General features: G+C 35.6%; 2 protein-coding genes across 3 annotated transcripts; one reads left to right on the forward strand and one right to left on the reverse strand.

Annotated features, from left to right (window-relative positions):
- Positions 1 to 121: 121 nt before the first annotated feature.
- LOC107010242 (trafficking protein particle complex subunit 3-like) lies at positions 122 to 3,450 on the forward strand. 2 transcript variants are annotated; one of them, XM_015209483.2, is made up of 5 exons: positions 122 to 335; positions 446 to 543; positions 665 to 764; positions 2,077 to 2,259; positions 3,092 to 3,450. In XM_015209483.2, exons 1-5 carry the CDS (start codon positions 279 to 281, stop codon positions 3,212 to 3,214), a joined length of 561 nt encoding a protein of 186 aa, XP_015064969.1. In that variant the 5' UTR covers positions 122 to 278; the 3' UTR covers positions 3,215 to 3,450. The 2 variants fall into 2 exon arrangements, with proteins under 2 accessions (XP_015064969.1, XP_027772492.1); XM_027916691.1 differs by lacking the exon at positions 3,092 to 3,450 and adding an exon at positions 2,397 to 2,930 and having other exon boundaries at positions 160 to 335.
- A 234-nt stretch (positions 3,451 to 3,684) lies between these two features.
- On the reverse strand, positions 3,685 to 23,829 carry LOC107003581 (protein unc-13 homolog). The gene is made up of 27 exons (XM_015201912.2): positions 23,650 to 23,829; positions 23,446 to 23,507; positions 23,052 to 23,227; positions 22,888 to 22,952; positions 22,285 to 22,627; positions 20,576 to 20,642; positions 20,337 to 20,490; positions 19,418 to 19,585; positions 19,145 to 19,255; positions 17,610 to 17,819; positions 16,829 to 16,930; positions 15,651 to 15,881; positions 15,196 to 15,270; positions 14,950 to 15,030; positions 12,728 to 12,913; positions 12,471 to 12,626; positions 12,092 to 12,184; positions 11,714 to 11,785; positions 10,956 to 11,073; positions 10,167 to 10,345; positions 7,876 to 7,957; positions 6,017 to 6,121; positions 5,760 to 5,866; positions 5,015 to 5,092; positions 4,839 to 4,934; positions 4,599 to 4,694; positions 3,685 to 4,138 (listed from the first exon to the last, which is right to left on the reverse strand). The coding sequence occupies exons 2-27, from the start codon at positions 23,451 to 23,453 to the stop codon at positions 3,965 to 3,967; spliced, it is 3,333 nt and encodes a 1,110-aa protein (XP_015057398.1). The 5' UTR covers positions 23,454 to 23,507; positions 23,650 to 23,829; the 3' UTR covers positions 3,685 to 3,964.
- Positions 23,830 to 23,973: the final 144 nt, after the last annotated feature.

Consider the following 23,973-nt stretch of genomic DNA (forward strand, 5'->3'; position numbering starts at 1 on the left):
ATATAAATACCTTCTCAACTTATACCATTTTGTTACGCGATCTGAGGTTGTACGAACTTCTAGACTTGTTCAAAGTCGTCCATGAACTAAGTATATTCGAACTTATAATAGATTTAGCTAAATTACTATGTGTGCTTTAAAAGTGGTACAAGTGTATTTGTGCTTATTTACTTGTACTTTCTCTACAATTAAACCAGTAAAATCCCCAGCACGTATGCGTTCTCTTCTTAGTTAGCTCAATATAGCAATTAACCGATCGCAATAGCAGAGGAACTCTCATGGCTCCTGTGGTACCCAGATCCGGAGACGCCATTTTCGCCAACGTCGAACGAGTGGTAAACACAAAATCCTAATGAAAAACCTTACAATTTGAGATTTTGATCTCCATTCATTTCAGTACTAATTGTACAATTAGTTACGAGTATTTTGTTATTTGGTGCCAAAGAACGCAGAGCTTTTCACTCTAACGTATGGAGCAATCGTGCGCCAACTGCTGACTGATCTGGAGGAGGTTGATGAGGTCAATAAACAGCTCGATCAAATGTAATATGGTATTAGTATTTTTTTTCTTGAGCTAGGGTTTTTTGATGACATTATGGAAGTGTAAAATGCAGCATTCGTCAAGGATTTAGGAATAGGAAACTGAAGTTTGATTGAATTGCAGGGGTTATAATATAGGAATCAGGCTCATAGACGAGTTTCTGGCAAAGTCTAATGTTTCAAGGTGTGTTGATTTCAAGGAGACAGCTGAAGTCATTGCCAAGGTCTCTATCTCATTTTTATTCTAAAGAATTGTATGCTGTTTGAGCTATGATTCCTTGAGTTTATTCATCATGTGAAGTTTTTTCGGAGTTATTATTTCAATTGGCTTCACAGATCAATATCCTTGTTTTATTAGGTTTCACATATTAAAAATCTCCTGGTGTATTTTTAGCTGCTGCTTAATTGTCTGCCTCTATTAGTGATAAGAAAGTGTGTAGCTTTGCTGTGCAAAAACTGTTTCGTCAAGCATCTAAGTCATTTCTATTTGATTTCACTAGGATAATTACTCTCACATGACATTTGCAGTTGAATTTGTCCCTAAAAATTATATCTAGAACTTTCCCTACTGAACCATGATAGCAATGGCAATATGAATTCCAACAAACTCAAATTACATTGCGTTAAAAATGTAATCTCAAACGATCCCACAAGAGGATGACTTCAACTACAATTTTCTATTAAATTAGCTATAAAAGTTCAATTTGCTAATTTACTTTCATAATGAACATCTATAGTAGTAGCATTACTATGAACTATTTTTAGTTACCAAGGGAGATTCTATCACCATCCTAGAGTTTGACCTATAAATCAAGTATTGGAGGATATTTTTAGTTACCAAGGGTGATTCTATCACCATCCTAGAGTTTGACCTATAAATCAAGTATTGGAGGAAAAGGAGAAAGCAAGAGAGAGTAGAAGAGAAAAAAAAAGAAGATGAGCCTAGAAAGAAAATGAGTCAGCTTGATGAAGAAAACAAATAAGAAAGAAGCAAATAAAGAAAAACAAGGAAGCACATGCTTATTCTGAGTTGATATACTTCACACATGTGAAAGGAGGATCTCTTGACGCACATCACTTCATTGCTTTAAGATGGAGTAATTGGGGATTGCTAGAAAGTTATGAGCTTAGCCTTCTACTTGATATTATGGGTTAAGGAGATACATTGTACCTCCCCGGCTCCCCCTCGATATGCACGAGCTAAGAACCTTAGCTGACAAGTATTCAGTGGAGAAATTTGGTTGNCACTTCATTGCTTTAAGATGGAGTAATTGGGGATTGCTAGAAAGTTATGAGCTTAGCCTTCTAGTTGATATTATGGGTTAAGGAGATACATTGTACCTCCCCGGCTCCCCCTCGATATGCACGAGCTAAGAACCTTAGCTGACAAGTATTCAGTGGAGAAATTTGGTTGTGCTTTTATTGTACAGTCAGTCTAATATCATGCATCAGCGCCTTCATACTTTTTGGGCGTGTAGATTCCAGTGCTTAAAGTGTGTTTTGACCGAACATGGTTTCTTTTGCTCATGACAACAGGTCGGTCTCAAAATGTTCCTAGGAGTTACTGCAACAGTGACAAATTGGGATGTTGAGGGAACAACATGCAGTCTAATTTTGGAGGATAACCCCTTGGTAGACTTCGTTGAGCTCCCTGATACCTGTCAAGGCCTATATTATTGTAACATCTTAAGTGGAGTAGTCAGGGGAGCATTGGAAATGGTAAGCTTTGTATCTCGATACAAACTGATTATACAATTAATGGTATTATTTCTTGCAATGACCTGTCCTGTGCAAAACATGCATAGCTTTAATATGTCTTTGTTTTTCTCTCCTTACTTTATTCCTCTCAAGTACAGGAAGGTTTTTAATTTTAAGCAAATACGGAAGAACTGCCATGCTATTTGAGAGTCATTAAACAACGTTGGTTCCTGCTCCTTCTGACTTTATGTTACAGCATATTGGTGTTTTCGTCGTAGTTCATCTTATTTATCATCTGGTCGTTATTGCATCCATGCTACAGTACATCCCCATAAATATTGATTTCATTCTCTTGCTTTGGTACCTGGAAAGAGTCAAGTGGTTATTTACATAATCTGTCATGGATAGTTGCATAGCTCTCTTCTGGAAACTGGTAATTGTATTAGTTGAAGAGGGGTTGCTCCTTAAACAAGATGTGATTACAAAAAATTCACTAAGCTTATACATGATTCTCTGTAAATAGTATCCAATCATCAATGCTTACTTGGATATTAAAGGCGTGCCAAAAGTGTCAAAAAAAAGAAAAAAAAAAGGATTTCTCTATAATCTGTACGTTTTTCAACTCCCTCAAACCCTTTTCTGTATTTTCCTTTCCAAACCATCCAATAAGGGGCCAAAGGTTCCATTTCCTGGAGGAAGCTATCAAAGGAGCCAACACATTGATATGAGAGAATAATCTTCTATGCAATCTTCCGGCGTTTACATGAATAACTGTGATCAGTTAAAATTTTGAGATTGGTGAATTTGTCTTGGACAAGAATTCGTTGCAATGAAAAACACTCTATTTTCCCAGGTGTCAATGAAAACAGAGGTCACGTGGCTTTGTGATATGCTCAGAGGGGATGACACATTTGAGTTGCAACTGAAGCTTCTGAAGCAAGTTCCTGAGGAGTACCCTTACAAAGATGACGAGTAACATACCTCCTTTTTTATGCTTGCCATTTGGAGTTATACGACAATCTATAGCAAATGCACACACAGATCTCTGTCTATTATTGAGTATGTTTAAGTTCTGCTATTGACAATTTTCTACTGATGATCTATGCTCTGTAATTTTGAGATCTGTCCTATCATTCATGGATTTAATAGGCATTGTCCTGCTTCTAAATGTCTCGATATCCAAGTCTTCTGAGACTAAATTAGTTCCTGTGACACCTGAGATGAATGTATCCGTTTTAAGTTGATGCAATCGTGAAATATAATATGTTTTGAAGTCTCAAAAAGAATCGGTACAATCTTTAATGTCTGATGGATAGGCCTTTTCAAGTTATACCAGCTTAAAATTTTCAGGAAATCTGTTTTTGCCAATTCCTTTCTCATATTACTTTGTGATAAACCAGAAAAAAAGGAGAAAACCAATAAAATAGCAGATTGTTCTTGAACTGGTTTTGCAACAACGAAAAATCTTTAATACCTCACTTGCCAGAACAAATCCGTTCTCCCATGACAGCAGAAATTGTGTATACATGCCTTCCAAATAGGTTTAAGACTGCACACTAAACATATACATATAACAGTAAACAAAAAACTACGTTTTAAGTACATTCCCTGAAGAAGAAAAAAAATCTGTGCAGCAGACTGTCTCATTGACAAATGAGATCCTGAAAAATGAAAGAGTTTCGATAGTGTATTATGTTACAATCTCATCAATGGCACGACAAGTACACTAAGCTCCAGATTTGGGGATTTTGAATTGCTTCTTGACAAACTGAGAGGCCTCTGACTCTCCTCGATGACACAGGATCCTAAGAAGGGTCTTGGTATCAGCACCTAATTTACCCCTTCCGCCCTGCATTTCTAACTCACTAGCAGATCTCAGGTCTTCTATTATTTCCCTAGTCTGTGGACCATAAGAAACAAGCAGTATGTCAGTCATGTAGCATTCTCGCACAGAAGATTCAGGATAAAAAGTGTGACATAGAAACCAGATTAGATCAGCTTAGCATATGCGGGGGTTAGTGCAAGATACGGCCCTATAAACAATGTTCAAGCAGCAAGCAGACTTATAAACATATACATATAATTTCTTTCTAGAATGAAAGTTTAGCATTACAGCATCTTATTGACCAATTCTACATATGCAAAACAATTATATTCATAAGAATAGTGCTATATGTGGACATTGTTATCAGGGGAGATAAAACAAGAATGCGAAAAGTGCATATTGCTCATACAAAGAGTTTCATGATAGAAGAACGGAGAAACGAGGAAACAAGCATCAGTAACCAGATGGACAAAGGTTTTATGCAGTAACTCTGCTAATCTCAGTACTTCATTATGGATGATATTGCTGAACTAACCTCATAACCTTGCAACTTTATCACCTGCCTAACACGTGCAACTTGATTTTCAACTACTCCACGAGGAAGCCCATCCCCACCCGAAATGAAGAATTCCTTTCACAAACAAGCAGCAGTAGGTTAGAAATAACCATATTGTAACTCCACCACTTCAAGATATCAAGTAGACAAAAATTGGTTTGGATATCATTAGGAGACAGATAGTTCTCGAGCATATCCAACCAAAACCATTTTAAATACCTTCAAGATCTCTAGATCCTCCTCCAATAGCTTAGCATCACCCAGGGAGAATACACGTGATGGTCCTCCATCTAATATAACTCTGACTAGGCCATCCTGGTGAATACGATTTTCAAGGAATTCAAAAATTACTACAGTTTAAAACAGAAAAACTAAACAGTAATAAGTGCACAGACCAGTGATGCTTGAAGCAGTCCTGTTACAACACGATCCCGGAGTGGCTCCATTATCACATCACAAAGTTGATTAAGAACCTGCAAATTTTGGAAGAAAGTTATAACCATCTCTGCTTCTCTTTTTCCCAAGTAAACATGAAAAGCGGATAGATGCGCTAGTGAAATCCATATTATTTTTATATCCCTCTTAACAACAATCTAAATCAGGGATCTAGATGGCAAAATTGATTTGCTCAGAGGGTTTCCCTGCAGATGCTATCACATTTCATTGATTTCAATACTAATTTTGATATGCCGTAGTATAAAAGAAAGCATGACATTAGTTTAGTATACATGTTACTATAGGTTCTTTTAATGCAGATGTAGAAAAAAAATTCTCAACTCAAGTTTCTGACGATATCAAAAGGTGCTTCATGAACGAAGTTCAGATAAGATTTATGAATCAGATTTCTATTTCAGTGACTGTAGTTAAACTTTCCAGATCTCAACATCTCATTACATAAGCGGTTTAAACAAAATATGAAGACCAACAATTACATAGCCAAACTTGTTTCCATCAAAAAAGGGAGATAAGAAGGTGAAAAGATAGAGGCAGACAAGGAGCAAAGGAGATCAGAGCATTAGTATTGAAATCTCATGGGATGATTACTCTCAATTGCTGTTAAAAAGCAATAAGTTATTTCTTCTTCTTTCCACATTTATAACAACCTATCAAAAGCATAGTCTCAAATATAAGACGCAATACCATATCGAGTGGCTCCATTACTGATTCCAACCTAGACTGTGAAACACTGGGTTTGTAGAGATTCTCAATGAATGGTTCTCTCAAGTCACAGAAAATGATTTTTGTTCCTGCAGTATTAACGAAAACGAATTAGGAATTATCTGCAATGAGCTCACAGAACATGAAGAAGAATTCTCTCACTAGTAAATTCACATTCTTCAAAGTTGTATTGTTTGCAAAGAATCCAAAAAGATAAGAGCACAAAACAAAAGTCTTACCAGTAAATTCACACATTCTGTCAATTGCAGCATTGATATCCTTTCTGCTTCCATCAAATGAGTCCTTCTTCTGGAAACCTTTTGCGGTTTCCTCCGCAGGGTTCTCTTTGTTTGGAAAAAAATAAAGTTAAGTAAATCTGTTCTGCAACTACTATACTACTCAAGTGATACTCATCATGATAAGAATTATACCTAGACTCTATGGGCTAAAAATCCGAGTTGATATTGATTATCTAGCAGCTATGCTTAACGGTAAATAGCTTTAAGGTCAGCTATCTCCCCGATCCCCTTTTAAACTAAAAACAAGTAACAAGGCTTCAAGCTCTTTATTCATATCATGTTCTCCCCATTTTCTTGTGTGAAACATTCCAAGCAACAAAGTCATAGGCTGTCCCATGCATATTCAAAGCTTAAATGCTCAGTTCGTGAAATAAGAAAAGTTTTGTGATTTCCAGCATTCCTAATTATGATATAATTTCCAAGAATATTCTTTTTATTTATCTTGACTAACATAATCATTTAGAATCTTTACACTACCTTAGCAATTCTCTTGAATATCAACACGCCTCTTAAAACTAAAGGTGATGAAACAACTTAAGATTGCTTATAATATTAGTAAACAAGAGGCTAAAAGCGTCTCTGGAATAGTAAACAGATGCTTGAATTATACCAGAAAGAAAATAGTGTTGAAATTATTTTTCCAACAAACATTGCCGACCATTGCAGAACAGAAAATAATGCTTCCATCAATTGTTTGAATTGACAGCTGAAGAGTACCAAAAAGTTGTTCAAACAAGGATCACTAATTTCAACATTTAGAGAACAGATTCAACACTAACTCTGATAACACAAAGACAGAGAAGATAACATAACTTCTTTTTGAAACAGTGACTTGAAATTTAATGTATAGAAGAAGGAACTAATTACATTGTTTGATACCATTAAAAAAAAAGTTTTTCTACCAGTACCAGAAGTTCAGTTTTCAGACTTTAGAGGAAGGACTCGAGATCCAAATTCTAATAGCACGAAAAGAAAGAAGAGAATAACAAGTCTGGGAATGTTTAGCTTGAAAGGCTGCAAGGAAGAATGGACAGAATTGTGGTCGAAAGAGACAGTACAGCCAGAATGATCTATAAGAGGTGCATTGCTGCGGGATAAGTCACCGGAGGTAAAAGTGGTGCCGCTAGAACGGTCAAAGGAAAAAAAATAGTGAAGATGGAAATATTTTAGTTGGGTAGGTATTCAGGAGTAGGGAAAACTACATAAATCTTCACCAAAATGGTACACTATGATACCATGTGAAAGAGGATAGAAGAAGACAGAAAAAATTGACTGAAAATCGGATGGTTAACTACAAACAAGAGAGGTGCTTTGTATACTTGTCCTTGACCTGGGGCTCTATCAAAAACAACCTCTCTACCTCCCTAGGTAGTAGGGGTAAGGCCTGCATCACACTACCCTCCCTATACCTACTTGTGGGATTACATTGGGTAGATTGGGTTGTTGTTGTAACAACATAAAAGAGAGCTCCTTATATAAAATCTTGAACTATTAGAACTTAATTTGTAACTATGACTAAAGCTAATTTGTAACTATGAATAGTGAGGAAATATGATCTTTTTTCCCATTTTTGCACTCTCTAAGGAATCACTTCCAATCGTCTACTTCATAAAACATCAAAGATGAAGAGCACCCTTCAAGATAACAAATAATTTTAAGATAAGGTAAAACGACAATACTTATTACCATGACTCAAACATGTTAGAAATGTAATTAGCTGCAAAGCTTAGAATAACATACTAAGGGGAGATAATAAGACATCTCAATACATTCAAAACTCAAAACAAACTGTTTCTTACTTGTCAATTTATCATGATGCTTTTTCCTTGTCCATCGCGCCCAAATGCTGTCCTCCAATTTATTCAGTTGGCTAATAGCATACTATAAGGATAAACAAAGAGGTAAGGCTCAGAATTGTTCAAGACAGAAACACATGATCACACATACACATGTTACAAATTCAGAAGAAAGAAACTTGCCCTGTCTTACTAATTCAGCCACAGAACCTTGCTGAACAGGAGTAAGATTTTAATTAATGAGATAGTTACCAATATATAACATTCACCCATCTAGTTCACCAAATATGGCCGAAGCATGCACTACATATACACTCGGTTATATAGTGTGTATACATATGTATCTAATATGTGTATGTGTGCATATTATATGTTATTAGCATATAAGTAGACAACCTATACATTGCGTACTTATTTTGTGAACTAGATGGCCCAGTGGTATTGGGCAATAATTATCTCTTAATTTTATTAAATTTCCTTTGCTTCCAACACAGAGTACTGGCCAACTCTAGAATACAAGGTTCTCACTGTAGCTCATTTCATTCTTTTAACCAAAAGGACATAAATTGATGAAACCTGTCTTTGCTTCTTGACAAATAACTAATAAAGCATTAGGAGCTTATATTTGGAAAATGCTGATCAGCATAGTATTTGAGTGTTAACCTGCATGAAATTTGCACAAATGCAAAATTTCCATAAAAATTAGTAAGTTTAGTGCCTAAGAAATTTTGGGCACATTATGCAAACCTTTATAATATTATTTTGATTGTTTGCCTCGATACGATAACGTCCCAGTCACAAACAAGTTGGGGTATAGTACACTTCGATATCTTGGAAAATCTCCAAGCATTTTTGTACTCTAGTATTGATTCACTTGTTATGGTGGATATTCTATAGTGAAGCACAACGCGTGAAGCCAAGTACATCCTTTCTAACAGAAACAAACAAAAAGTTTGTTGACAACAAGAAGTTTGGTGTTTCAACCATACGTTGCATCATTTAACTTTGTATCTTGATATTTTGTTGCCATTTCTTCTTGCAACCCCGCTATGATATCTTCCCTTTAAGCTGAGGGTCTATCGGAAACAACCTCTCTACGCCAAAAAAGTAGGGTAAGGTCTGCGTACATCTAAACCTCCTTAGAACTCACTTGTGGAATTACACCAGATATGATGTTATTCACACAAAATGTTGGACCACATGGACATTCTAAGCATGACATTTCTTCAATCATCAGCAGAAAATACAAAAGAAACATTGAATACAATGATTACAAGAATCATCCAAGAGTGCGCTTATCCTGAGACTCTCGTGGAGCAGTTGAATGCTTATTACAATCTAGTCTTAGATCAACGCATCGAGTAAACAGAAATATTGCAACAACTGAATTAACAATCTTGACTTTTCAATCTAAACTCTATGCTTAAATACTAGGTATATATTTTGAGATGTTGATAAAATTAAGTGTCTATAGGTGCCACACATCCAACACGTAAAAGTTTTTATTTTTTTGAAATTGGTAAATTGTATTCCTTCAGCATTAAGGCTATGCTGGCCACCTTATTTAACATGGATCACCTGTGATGATAACTACATTGGTTAGTGTCCCACATTGGTTGTGGGACATGGAATTGACATCCTTACGTGATCGTTCAGCAATCTAGCTTTTGTGATTGAGTTAGGCTCAAGGTCCATTTCTTCTCATGGTACTAGAGTCATGCCCATTCCTGTTATTGTGTATAATATGTTGGGCCCCATATTATGTTGTCCACACTCAACTTCAGTTAGCAAGCCTTGACAAGTGAGGGGTTGTTAAGTGCCATACATCGGTTGAGAGATGGGTGGTTCATCTCATTTTATGGTCTTCAGACGAACTAACTTTTGAGATTAGTTAGGCCCAAAGTCATTTCTTAACACACACCTTCCTCTCTTTTTTGGGGGATCATAAGCAAATTACAATTCTCAACTTCCAAAATATAGTACTAATTTGACTTTCTTCTTCATCCTTTTCCATATAGTTTGTGGGCATAGGAAACATACACATCTGATTTCCATATATCATTTCTTACTGCATGACATTACGAATCTGTAGAATTCAAATTAAAGATTTTGAGAGAAAATGCATTTCCACTTTTACGAAGAGCATAGCAGGAATTATGGATAAATCAAACCAGTGCAGCGAAATACACCCTTTAGATCAATAATAAAGGGGAACATGAAACATACAAGAGCAAATGATAAACAGCTTAACATCTTATCATACATGAAAAGAGGGAAAGTAGAAGTTAACTAACATGAAGGCTATTCAACTGCACACAGAGCGTTGATGTTGCCGCTACGTCAATTTCAACAGACTTCAGGACATCTGGTATCCTTGTATCCTTCAACTCCTTCTTTACAAATGCCTTAATTCCACTTTCCCTTGAGTATCTCGTCAAAATAGGCACAGGTGGAACAATATCTTCCTTATTAGCTGCATGCAAATGGTAGCAAGTTCACCATAAAATATATGTTCAATTTAGCAGCAATCAGTTCTGCAGAAACAAATGCAAGATATGCAAATGCAGAAAGATGAGCAGAGAAGTCGAAGAATACAAATAATTTACACGGTACAACTTTTCGTTGCCATAAATATAGAGCCACTAAGTAAAAGCTTCAAAGCTATTTGGAAATTCAACATGCTAAATTCTGTCAATGGGAAACTGGGATGGCGATGGAGGGTCGTCAAATGGGTACATTGGCAATTCATCCATATCATTTGCAAGAGAATCTGAAATAAATAAACTAGGATATCCAATTATTGGTGACTTGGACAGAATATTTACAGTTCCAGTGGGAAGGATAACGCCCTTCCTACGGTGAAAGGATTTTGTATACTGCAGAAAACAGATTCTAATCTAATAGTTCCTCCATCCATTACATTGATGTCATTCATCAAACCATAGTGCAAGACACAAAATGAACCAGGAGACAATTAAGCTAATAAACTACAACAACAGGCATGTAAAATTTCAGTAAGAAAGATTTTTCACTGTGAGGAAAAAAAGGAAATTTTTAAGATTGGGAAGGAAGAAACTATATACCAATCTTATCTAAAATGGTCTTTGCATATACTTGAAATGCATTATCAATGCCGCGAAAGAGGCTACCCAGTTCTCCTGGCCTCATCGGAACTTCCAGAGAAAAGAACTGATCGACCGTCTGCAGTGAGAAAATTGTTCAACTCATTACAAAATGTGGTATCGTATAAAAGCATTTGTAAACCACTGTCGGCATATCAGAATCAACAAAGATAAAAGAAGAATGTTCAAAATCTGAGCCACAATTTAAAGTTCAGTTCCTCTTTCTGTTTCAGTTCCCACCCACCCCACACCCCATGGGTAGGGAACTGGAGCTTTAGAAGCTTGTGTATCTTCAAGTGTATATGTCCCAAAAGCTAAGTATTTTTTCAGTTAAGTTTCATGCACCAAAAGTAAAAGAAGCTAGGCTGCTATAGATAACATGGACAGGAAGTATACACAAACTTCATCTTGCAGCTGAGAGTAGTTTGTGATCAAACATAGCTCTCAAGCACAAAAGTCTAGAATTTAGATTTGGCTTTTTTAGTGTAGCATTATGATTTCATAGGTTACTAATTTAAGTCCAGTTCTCCCGCTGTACATAGAACAAATCAATAAAGAAATAACTTCCCTTGTTGCTGATCAATTACTGCAACTCTTCTTCCAGATTAAGTAATTTCATCACAAAACACAATAAACTTATGCTGCGGAAGCTTGAATATACTGATTCCAGAAAACAGAGAAAAATAACTATGCAAAAGAACAGAGTATGATTTGCAAACCTCTTCCACAATCCTGTAGACTTCAACAATTGAACTTCCATGCCTTTGTTGAGGTGAAACCGGTATCCACCGCTGGAAAACCATAACAAAGGTAATCAACTTCATATGCTAAAAGACTGGTCTTTGGTCAAAAGGAGGATCTCAATTTACTCTTATCATCATAACCGTGAATATTGAAACCAGGAGATGCCTCATTTAACTTTATTTATACATATAAAAAAGGAGATAAGACATGAGATAGAAAAATTTAAAATGATAAATGATTAGTGACAAATGGCATAAGGAATAAAAGTATAATAACAAAGGAACAGCTAAATAATTGATAAAATTGTTAAATGAACTACAATCAATAGATTTAGAAACTCCCTAAGTTATTACCTCCTGCTGAATAGCCCGGTCAACCCAATTCAAAATCCTTGCAAGTTGTGAATTCACCCATCGTAGTACCAATGTCCCAGACACAGTCTCAATCTATACTTAAAACAAGAAAAGGCTAAGAAAAACACCAGATTCACTACGTAAAATATTGAGCATGACATGTGGAATCTTTATTAGCAAAACCATCCCACCACCAACCAATAAAAAGGTCTGGAGCAGTTAGAATGCCGAGGTCAGAAGACAATAAATCCAAGAATCTTAATTTACTGGCTACAAAATCTTTCATTTGGAACTGTCCCGTATAAATTTGGCAAAATTATGTCACCCTAAGTTACTCCATTATAAAAATATTAAAGAAGCCCAGAAAGAGTTCCCTTACCTTGAACAAGTTTAGTTTTCTACAATAAGCATCTGATGTTCCATCAGCACAAGAAGATACGATAACTTGCACTATATCATGCTCAAGACTATAAGCAGCAGGAAAGACAGCTATTGTATCCTCGGTCAGATGTTCCGCATTATCAAGGAATGGTCTCTGAATGAATAACATTCACTCAAATCTCCATACCAAACATATAACCATGAATTAATCAACCTACAACTAGATCTCCAGGAGTTAGATTAATCATTACTTACCAATTTGATACCATAAAGCTTGTGAAGTGTGGATGCAGAAACAGCAGCAGCATTTTGATGCCGTTGAGATAAGATAGGCATGTAAATAGTATTATCTCTTTGCAATAGTTTCTTCGTGTGTTCTGCAAGCAGTGCTAAAGGATGTTCATTTGTTGCTTGAGATATTGCCTCAACATCTTGTATTATCTGCACAAAGCGATTATTCATGACAAACAGAGAATCTCCCTTCATGCCCAATCTAGAGGAAACACAATACTGAAATAACAACACTCAGAAACTAGCTATGATACACAGAGACATTTCTGTACATTCAATGTACTCTACGGATAGAGGAATACATAGAGTTGAACATAGTAAAATAAGAAATTGAAAGATTTCGTTCCCAACGATCAACATCACACTAATATAAGATGAGAAGTCTACCACTACCACAATCCAGGGAAAGTTGGTCCAGTTCTGTTGTTAAAACCACATGAAGCAAATCAATCAAATGTAACTTGTAGAAAACAGTCATTTTATAGGAAATATGAAAACACCCTCTTGCTTCCTGTGAGAAGCCTATTTAACACAAGTGTACCATAATCTAAGGAGATTCATAACATGTTAGCTGTGAAATAGAAAGTAAGAAGACCTGGGGCAGTGCTCTTGGTCTTTTCTGATCCGGTTCTCGATTATTTTAGTATACCATTATAGTAAAACCCATTGCATGTCAACGCCTCATTTATGGTGGGAAATGGGGAACATATTCAGTTTTGGAAAGATATTTGGCTAGGAGACATTCCTCTAACGAATGTTTTTCCAAGCATTTTCCAGATTGCATCTAATCCAGACTCAACCTTCTCGCAGTACAGGGAAGACAAAGTGAGGAATCTGATCCTAAGGAGAAATCTCAATGACTGGGAGTTGGAAGAGGTTTTTAGCCTCAGTGCAATCAACAGACAAAGCAAGGACAAACTTATCTGGAGATATAGCAGGTATGGATCCTACTCAGTTAAAGCATGCTACCTTTAACAAAGCTCCAAGAAAACCTTAGTTGATCAATGGCCATGGAAATTGATATGGAGAACTAAGTTGCCACCTAAGTTATTTGTTTCAGTTGGATAACTCTAAAAGACTCTCGCTTGACTCAGAATAATCTCATGAGGAGGAAATTCCAAATAGTCAACAGATCCTACATTTGCTTGTACAACTCAGAATCTATTAATCACCTGTTCCTTCATTGCAAAGTTGCAACAGGCCTACGGAACATGTTCTTCTCACTTTACTCACTTGGGTCATGCCAAGATCATTGAGAGAGGCTTTTGTGTGTTGGAATTCTTGGAAAGTTGGGAAGTCCATCAAGCACATATGGTCTTTGGTTCCAGCTTGTATTTTGTGGTGCTTATGGACGGAAAGGAACAAAAGATGTTTTGATGGCACTGTAACTCCCATCTCTACCTTTATAGCAAGATGTTTGATTACTCTTTCAGGTTGGGTTAATCTCTCTCCTGTACTTAGTGTCGATTCTTTCCTGGAATTTATCAGCTCCATAGATTTCTGTTGTTAGCTGTTTAGATAGCTTTTTTTTGCCTTTTTGGGAGCTGATATTTCTTTCTTTGTAATCTGTGCATCTGCTTGATGCTTTGTTAATGACATTCTTCTTACTTCATAAAAAAAAAAGAAGAAAACCATTGCATGTCAACAAATGAGAAATTTGGATGGACTGTTTAACTGGTCAGAGGACATATTTAAGCCACAATGACATTTATATGTAGCCAAGAAATATAAGAACAGAGAACAGATTTAAAAGAACCACACTATGCGTACGGATATTCATAGTTAGGGTCCTCTAATATCTGTACGTAGAGTTGCACTTTTTTTCTCATAACCAAGAAATCTGACTGTGACCCTCCCTTTGGACCAATCACAATCTTCTAAACTCGGCAGATAATGAGTCCGCCCCTCTAACCTTCTCCACTTAAATGCTGGGCTTCGCTTTGCATGGTGTGGGGCTTGAACCTGTGACCTAAGCCACAAATCCTCCACTTTTTGCCACTAGAGCTAGGCCTTGGAGGCCTGATCGTAGAGTCGCACTTTACGTTAGGGCTTTCTACCAACTGACTAAACTAATTGAACCAGTGTTTGAATAATCACTGCCCCAACATATAGAAATATTTCGACAGCAGAAATTATAGTCCGCAACCAATTTGAGTTTCCTTTTCCAACAAGTAAAAAGTCTTTACCCTTGTAAATGCATTCTTGATTGAAGATGTCACGTAGAACTCTATCTGCTCTTTATCTGATATTGTTGCAGACTCCATTGCCTACATAAACATCAAAGTTGAATACAATATTATTATCTATAAGTGTCCATGTATGTGAATCTTATGGTTTACAGTGAATGCACAGACAGCAGATATAACATATCATTCAATTTCCCAGAACAAATTTAAGATAGTTCACCAGAAAAGTTACGTAGTCAGACATACCGTTTCAGGTTCTTCTAGAAGAAGTCTTCGAACAAGCATAGCAACTGCCACAGTGTTTTCCATCATCATCAACCCCTAAAGACAATAACATCAACTAGTTTTTAGACACAACTTTCCTGTACTATTAACTTAAACTAAATAATATCCTACATTTGAAATATATTTTTGAACAGAAAAGGCAGAAAATTTGAAATGGAATTAATTTCAACAGAAAAGGCAGAAAATTTGAAATATTGGCTATACCATAATTCATGGAAAAGAGTAAATTTGGAAGTTAGTTTCTTAAGTTTAAATTGCTAAACAGAGTTTTTAGAACAAGCTCTAAGATGATCAGTATCTGTATTACCACAAACAAAATTTTGAATAGACTTGTAAAAGTAAGTTAAAACAAATGACTTATCATGCGTACAAGATTTGCCATCGCCTAATCGAAGTAAAACAAAATTGTCACGAACCTCAGCATAATTAAGATGGTAGTCTCCCAACTGCTTATCAGCCCATTTTGAAATTGGCAACAAGAAAGACTGCAAGAATGTCAACTCTTGGAATCCCTTCTCCATTTCAACTCTAGAATGCAAACTCTTCAAGTGCATTCTCTCTTGCGGTCCCCTTTGCTCCTTCAATGGTATTTTTTTTAACTGTTCAATGACATATTGCAAGATCCTTTGCTCTCCCGTGATGACAAACTGCAACAACAGAAGGGGCTTATATCAAAATAGGACAATCATGCACCAACAATAGGCAAAGAGGAATTGATAAAGGGATCAGCTTCAACCAAGTAACCAAATTTGAAATAAGGGTGGGTAACCAAGTAAGAAGAAATTGTTGCAACATGTCATGAATTTACTTACAAACACTTAACTAAAGAAGATGGAAGCAATCGCCTAACAGCCGATTGCTTATTGGGATAAAAAATTTTACTTAAATTTGCAGAAGTTAAATAATGTGGATCGAGGAGAGGATGAAGATTTTATATTCCAGAAAACCAGTTTTCAGTCCATAGTGAAGTTAAGCCAGTTATAAACTATAATTAGACCAAAATAGCACATTTGATTCGACAAAGGTCACATTTCTAAGTTAATAACACGATGAGAAAAATAGGTCTGTAGAATAACACTGAACCAGAATACTACTAACATGACTAAAACATAGTCCCAACTATATGAACCTTTTCTATTTTTTTTTTTTGAAACTGGTAACATTGTATTCCTCAGCATTAAGGGCTATGCTGGCCACCTCCAAAAGTGTTAGTTACATAGAAAAACCAACAAAAAAACAGGACTACTTACAAAGCTCCTATGAAATCCACTAGTTGAATTTCTTCTTCTATGTTCATTTGTTTACACCAAAAACCTAATTGTTAAATGAATATTGAATTTCACTATTTTCATAGAAGTTAAAATATTCAGTCCCAACTATATAAACCTTTTCTATTGTGACCTATTATTCGCTATGTCTGCATGAATTCCAAGAGATTGTAGGTTTCTCGAGACAATTTCCTTCAATTGATAAAGAAGTAAAATTTATTCCAAACAATTGATATACCATCGGCAGGTTAGTATTCAAGCAAATGCTAGTAATGTTTTAAGCAACTCTGAATAGAAACCAGTATTTTTCTTTTGTCATTTTATACCTGTCGAAATAATACCCAAGCATAGCAAGTGTAGTGGATGGTTTCTGTGATACCCAAAATACGCCATGTGGACTTGAGAAGCTCCAAAATTTCTTCAACTTCCTGGTTGGGAAAAATGAAGTTCATAATTAATCATTCAAACCTATAAATCGATTTCTAAAGGAATGTACTCACATAACACCATTCATTGCACTACTGTTCAAAATTTTACTATTTTACAAACAGAACGGGTTATGTTGTCCACATAAAAAAACTGCTCAATCCCAAGCAAGTAGGGGCTCGGCTATATGAATCCTCACTGATCATACCGTTCCATTTTAAGCTCCTTGAACCCATATTATTTATAATAATTAAATAATAATAAGCTCTAGAAGTTCTATATATTTTCGAAATGCATAAAAATCTCATATAAGACAAGACCAAAATTACTACTAACATGACTAAAACATAGTCCCAACTATATAAACATTTTCTGTTGTGACCTACTATTTGCTATGTCTGCATGAATTCCAAGAGATTGTAGGTTTTTCGAGACAATTTCCTTCTATGTGATTTGTGCCTCATGCCCTTTGTTACATGTCCCTTTGTTACAAACACAAGTACACAACATGACCCTTAAAGAATATTACCTTCTTCATTCAAGAGAAACGTGACATCCCATGAGTATTAATTTCTAGTTTACAAGAAATAAGATGGTCATCTTTATCCTGGCACCGTAAGGCAATAGCAAGAATTGCAAGAATCACAGAGAATGACATTCAAGTGGGTTTTTTTAACTGACCTCTGTGAGCTTTCCCTCATCTAAAACATCAAAAATACTGAGAAGTAGTTTCTCGTATAATTTGACATTCAGGTGATAACCATCAGCCCAGTGGCATACTTCACCAGTTAAGTCACCTCGAGCTGGCCTTTCTGCCAATGGCATAGCGATCTCTCTCAAAGATTTTAAACATTCTGTCCTTTGCATCTCTGCTGCAGGAGGAGGAAAAGACTGAAACAAAGAAATAATAATTTTTATGGCATATCATCAGAAAGAACCCTTTCTTGTAACCTTATTTCTCAGGACATGAGTGTTCATATTATATGGTATCAAAATGTCATTCGATTGAGAAAAAAAGAAGAAGATGAGAGTGCACATAATAATGATGAAGAGTATCAAACAAGCAAACAAGAATAAACATCAATAATAGCATGTCAATGGAACTAATTCCATGGGTCAACAAGATTTTGTTGGAAAGTCCTTTTAAGAGAGAACAAAAGAAGAGACAAGAATAAAAAGAAGTACAAGAAGATAAAACATGTCAATTTTCCAAAAAAATAGACACTTCCTTAACCATGTAAAACCCACGAGGGCCAGGGACAGACAATTCGGAACTCAATATAGCATACCTCCAATCTAAAAGATAAAAACCCTCTTAGCAACTCAATCTTTTATTCTAAGCAATCCTATGATTATGCATATGATGATCAAACTTCAAAACAGAACTCTCAAGTATATCAAAAATGTATTTAATTTGTTTGAAAGAAGTGGAGTACATTTGCAGTTCTAATCCATCTATTTAATATTTAACATACTTATTTTCGGCAATAAAATTAGGAAAATGAAATCCGACTAGGATTACTGCAAATTTATATTCACTGCATCGACCTTTAGGAAAATTGGTAAATCGTGATTCAATTTGCAATTCCCTTGCTGAAAAGAATGATACGTTAAATTGTAATGTTGTAAGTTCGTCGTTTATATAGATGTTTATAGGGCCACATGTTTCCTGTCGTTGTTGGTATAGATGATAGACAGACACACCTGGCTCTTCCTCTTATATTATAGGAAAATAAAAGAGATCCCTAAACTTAATTAAACCCGAGTCATAAAAACGCAATTAATAAATCATTTTGGTTTGATTTGTTTCTTTGTTTATGAACAAAAAATTCGATTAGAAACTAACTAAACCAACTGAATGCATAATGTTACTAAAAGTCAGAGATGCGGTGTATGTACTAAAGCATGTGCACCCACTGCCTTCGGATCCTAAGCCCGCCACTCTTAGTTGAAGTTTAAAAAAGAGTACTGAAGTTCAACTTGAAAAAAATTGTAAAAGTTGAATATTAATGAGAAGAAGCCAGTATTTTCTTGAAACCAATACTTTAAGTCTGAATATTGAATTTCACTATTTTCAAAGAAGTTAAAATACTAAAGTTATTTGGATATTTGCTAGGATGCCTGACCAAACTAGAATTGCAAATACTTAAGTTAGGTATTAAAATATATCAGAAATTTCTCTTCAGCAAAAGAGGGACAGAGAGAAATGTACACACCTCAGATTCCTCTATCTTAGCTAAAAGAACCCTTAGCTCATTTGCTTTTCGCCCAGATTCCCCAAACCCTACGGCAGGATGATTTATGAGCCCCTCCTCCAACATGTTTAACTGAACTGACAGAAAAAGAATATGTAACATAAATGTTAAATACACTATCATATGATTTAAGTTGCACCAATAAACAACTTTGCAAAGTTTGTTACAGCAATTACAGAGAGGAGGAGAGGAAACAATTGGATCATCATATTAAGTGGGAAAGACAACACTTACTTGTCTCTTTTGCCACTTAAAATATGACTTTTTGTCAGAAAACTCTGAGCGTGAAATACAACATAACAATTCCAGTGGAATCAAGATTGTATCCATCCTTTTACCCACTTTTCCAACCATCGCATTAAGGAGACCAAGTCTTGTCCTGACATCCATGGCCTCAGAAATCTGTACATGATAATCAGGTAAAAACCCAGTAAGCATGAAACTGTAAATTCCTATATAACAGAATTTGAACCCACAACCTGTGCCTAACTCATATATCACTAGTTGCTTTCTTACCACTAGACCAGTCTTGGGGCTATTAGAAGAGTAAACTTCTTATTTGATATTTGTCCACAAATATCACATGTACTGAGGTTAACACCATATAAGTAGGTGGTCTTCCATATTTATCATATCATCGGATCATCAATATCTCTCTTCCACCTTTATCTTCTAACACTTTCCTTTGGGAAATTTACCTCTTTTTGTTAGCTAACACAAATTAATTATCAAAAACATCGAATCTACAACTACCTTTTTTCCTGTCCAACACTAGGAACACTATTTATATTATATACACACGAACAACTGGCAACTGGTGTAGACTAGCCCCATATACCAAACAAATCACCAACATAACAGCTCAAGGCAACAATGTACTTTGATAGTATTTGAACACATCTTGGCATAATATCTCGACCTTAACTAACAAATCGTAGCCTCATCAGCCTTATGCCCTTTCATTAAGGAGAAAAAATCATTGCTTTTTAAGTTATTTCATTTCCTAAAAGATTTGCAATGAAACAGCAGGCAAGTTAACCCAACTTGTTGAGTTAAGGGCAAGAAACAAACAAGATATCAATCCCATTACTGCTGTGAATCAAACAACAGAAGAGCACCAGCCAGAAGGTAATAATGTCATTCATTTTCCTACCTCCATCTGGACACGCATTGTCTCCAACAAACTAACCAGTCCAGATAAATGCTGTGACTGGGTCATTACATTTTCACTCTTACTACGGCCCAGCTTCCTCATCAATCTAGATTTCTTCTCCTTCTTTTTGTCCTTTGACGGTACAATGAGGCCCCTGTGCATACAGAATGCATATTAAATGCGTTTAATTAATCAGATGGGAGATGTTGCAAGCCAAGAAACAGAAAAGGCGGAAATACCCTGAAGCTCCAGCAGCAGCCAGAAGGATCTCATATGCTGTTTCACGGAGATCATCATCGCCAATAGCTAGGAAGAAATACAGGCTGAAGTATAAGTATCTCCCATCCATCCACGTAAAAGCAAGAGAAGAATACATTTTGAAAGAAAATAGTGGAATCTACACGTGAAGTAGTGTAACCGACCAGGAAATACTGGAATAAATATTATATTAAAGTGTTTGCTCATCACATACTTGCTCCAGTAATCAGTCTGAAAGTGCCTATTACGTGCAACACATGAATTCAAGGTTTCAAACATTGTATAAAACCAAAGAAATCAAACATCACAAGGCAAAAAGATGGATTTAATATGAAGCTCCTAAACAAACTCTTACACCCCACATAGGCTGTTTACAAAGTAGAGGTAAAATAAATTAGTTAAATGGATATGATGACCTCACTTCGTTCAAGTTCACATTTAACATTTATCGAGATATTCCCCAAACACACCTCAAACCAAGGAGGTGGCAGAAATAAGTGAGGATCAAATGACATCAACTTATCACTGGTGTTCATGCACAAGCACACAACTTAACTTAGCATTTGATTAGGGTTTATGAAGATGGAATAAGCTTCAGAACAAATTGAATATTATTTCTACTAAGTACGAGAGAAGTTATCAGAGAAGACTAAGAAATACTTGAATGTTCGTTGAAGAAAACATTAGTGGGAACTCTTTATACTTAAAAAGCATCAAATGAAAAATTTAGGGCCGTTAAAGATCAGGAATCAAATTTATATAACTATCTAAGATTCTAAGTGGTTCTTTTTATAAACATAATAAAGTGAATGGTGATTAGAGGAGAAAATAACAGAGAGCTATAACAAAATAAAATAAAAATTTAAGCACTAAAGAGAGTTGCATCAGAATATCTGAGAATTAATAATCTGACAACTAATTTTGTTTATGATAGTCAAAGGTCAGAAAAACATCAAACAAGCATCAAGATAGTGCTAACTCTTTCTAATCGAGAAAAAAAATAGGATTACAGTTTTAAAAAATTAAAGAATGCCTATCAGCCGGAAGAAGTTAGAAAATCCAAAAAATCACACAAGTATGCTGGAGATTAAGGTGGATTCTATAAAAAGAGGACGGATATTCTCCCAATATCAAGCTACTATAGAAGTATGCTATGTTCATGACCTTTGTGTATTGCTCGAACTGCAATTAACATGGATGAGAATTGATTTATCATTAGTATACAGCACTTGATATTATAGTGGTTAAATTCCCTTTAAAAAAATCCATTTATCATTGAGCGAAAATTGCACAGAAATTAGAGCAGTTATACGATACATTTGCATCAATGTTGCTAATAGTTTCCTAGTCATAATTAGAGCAGTTATACGATACATTTGCATCAATGTTGCTAATAGTTTCCTAGTCATGTGTCAGCATCCTAAGCATAAAGTAACCAGTAGTACAAATATAGAACCAGAGAAAAATCTCAAAGCACTCTTACTCTCCCGGTCTTTTTTCTAAAAAAAACGTTACTCTCCCTATCTTTTATTTTTCTGGTATAACCAGTACTATAAATATAGCACATTAGAGCTAAAAAGCAAGCAACTAACAACCTAATACTGTACTGCCAAAAAGAAATGGTCACACTTATGATAGCGGAAGTTACTGGTCCACCATACACATATACACCTACAATAAGCATACTTACCAGTAGCAAATGAGGGCAATCCAAGCACAAGATCAGCAGCATCATTGAGAACTCTTCTTGAATACCTTCGACTATCAACTTCATCTAGATCATCATCGTCATCAAAATCCTCAATGTCGTCAACTGTTAACTCTTGTTGTTGTGTGGAACTGAGAGACTGAGATTTGGATAAACTGGAAAGCTCTTCAAATGGTTCAGTATCAATTGACTCTGACGTTGAGAGTGTTGGCAAAATTGGTGATTGTGTGGAAATAGGGACAGGCGGGGGTAATCTTCTTGGAGGCAAACCCGATTGTTCAGGATTTGTAGCTAGAAAGAATTCCTCAGTTGAACCTGCATTACTCTTAATACAAAAAGGAAACCGTTGAAGAATGAAAATAAACATTAATGTGCGTAGAACGCATGAAATAATGTTCTGGGATAGGTAAAAACAACCCCATATGGAAATAATTCTAAGCTGCAATAGATAACCCTCGGGAACTGGAACACTCACAAATAGTAACTATTGAACAGAAATCAATGTATGTGCAATCCCGAATAAGAACATTCATAAATAGTGACCCCATTGAACAGATAATAATGTATGTGCAAGTTCGAATTTACCATATGAGGGAACAGAGTACTGTCATGATAATCTCTAATAGCTTCAGATAGTTCAAGAAGTCCGCCTACAAAAAGACGACATCAATCCTGACTTGATGATTGCAAATGCAATCTATTTTAAAGCAAATAAGAAGAGGCTATATTTTGTGGTGGACATTCCCTACCTTTTCTTGCACAATTGAGGACAAAATCAACGCTAACTTGATCAAGATCCACATCCTCCAAGGAAACAGCTCCGGGGGGCATTGCCACCTTCTTGATTAAGCTTCCTGAAAGTATGAAATTCAATAATATCCGCCTATCTCTCCGAAATCTTTGTAGAAGCTCTATAGAGTTCTCCCTGCAAACACAGACAACACATTCAATTGGAGCCGCCACCCACCTACACTGTGTCCCCGTAAATTCTGTACCATCAAATTTCCTTAAACATATCAAGAATCTTTCACCTTAACTACTTAAGAACATCAAGATTTACTTCAAACCAACTTCGAGATCTATTAGTCTTGTAAACATAATCAAAACAAGAAAAGAACCCATTGGATTTTAAAGATTACTTACTCTTCCATTGCAACTTCAACGATAAACCCACTTGCTTAGCAACTCACAGTTGCATTCACCAACTGAAATAGAAAAAAAAATCCAAGATTCTTGAAGTAAATACCAAAACTGAATGAAATTTGAACAAGTCAAGAGTGAATAATTCTAAGAAGCAAACACCAAAATTGAATGAGTCAAGAAAGAGTGATTCTTAAAAGTAAATACCAAAATGGGTTAATAAGAAGATCAAAGGGTGTTCAAAACTGAAAAGATATCAAGTTACTGAATTGAATCTTTCAATTAAGATGTGAACTCAGAACTGACTGAAGAACAAGAGTTGCTGATTTCAGATTTGTATAAAAAAAAATGGAGGACGAGAGAGAAATATTTTTTTTATTTTATTTTTAATCTATATGGGGCTATACGGCGTTTGAATTTTATTTATAGATCAGATTAACCGTGTTAAACTTTAGGCAATATTTTTACACGCATTCATATTTTATTTATAGATCAGATTAACCGTGTTAAATTTTAGGCAATATTTTTACA

Source organism: Solanum pennellii, chromosome 1 (genome assembly GCF_001406875.1).
Source record: "Solanum pennellii chromosome 1, SPENNV200".
Taxonomy (NCBI): domain Eukaryota; kingdom Viridiplantae; phylum Streptophyta; class Magnoliopsida; order Solanales; family Solanaceae; genus Solanum; species Solanum pennellii.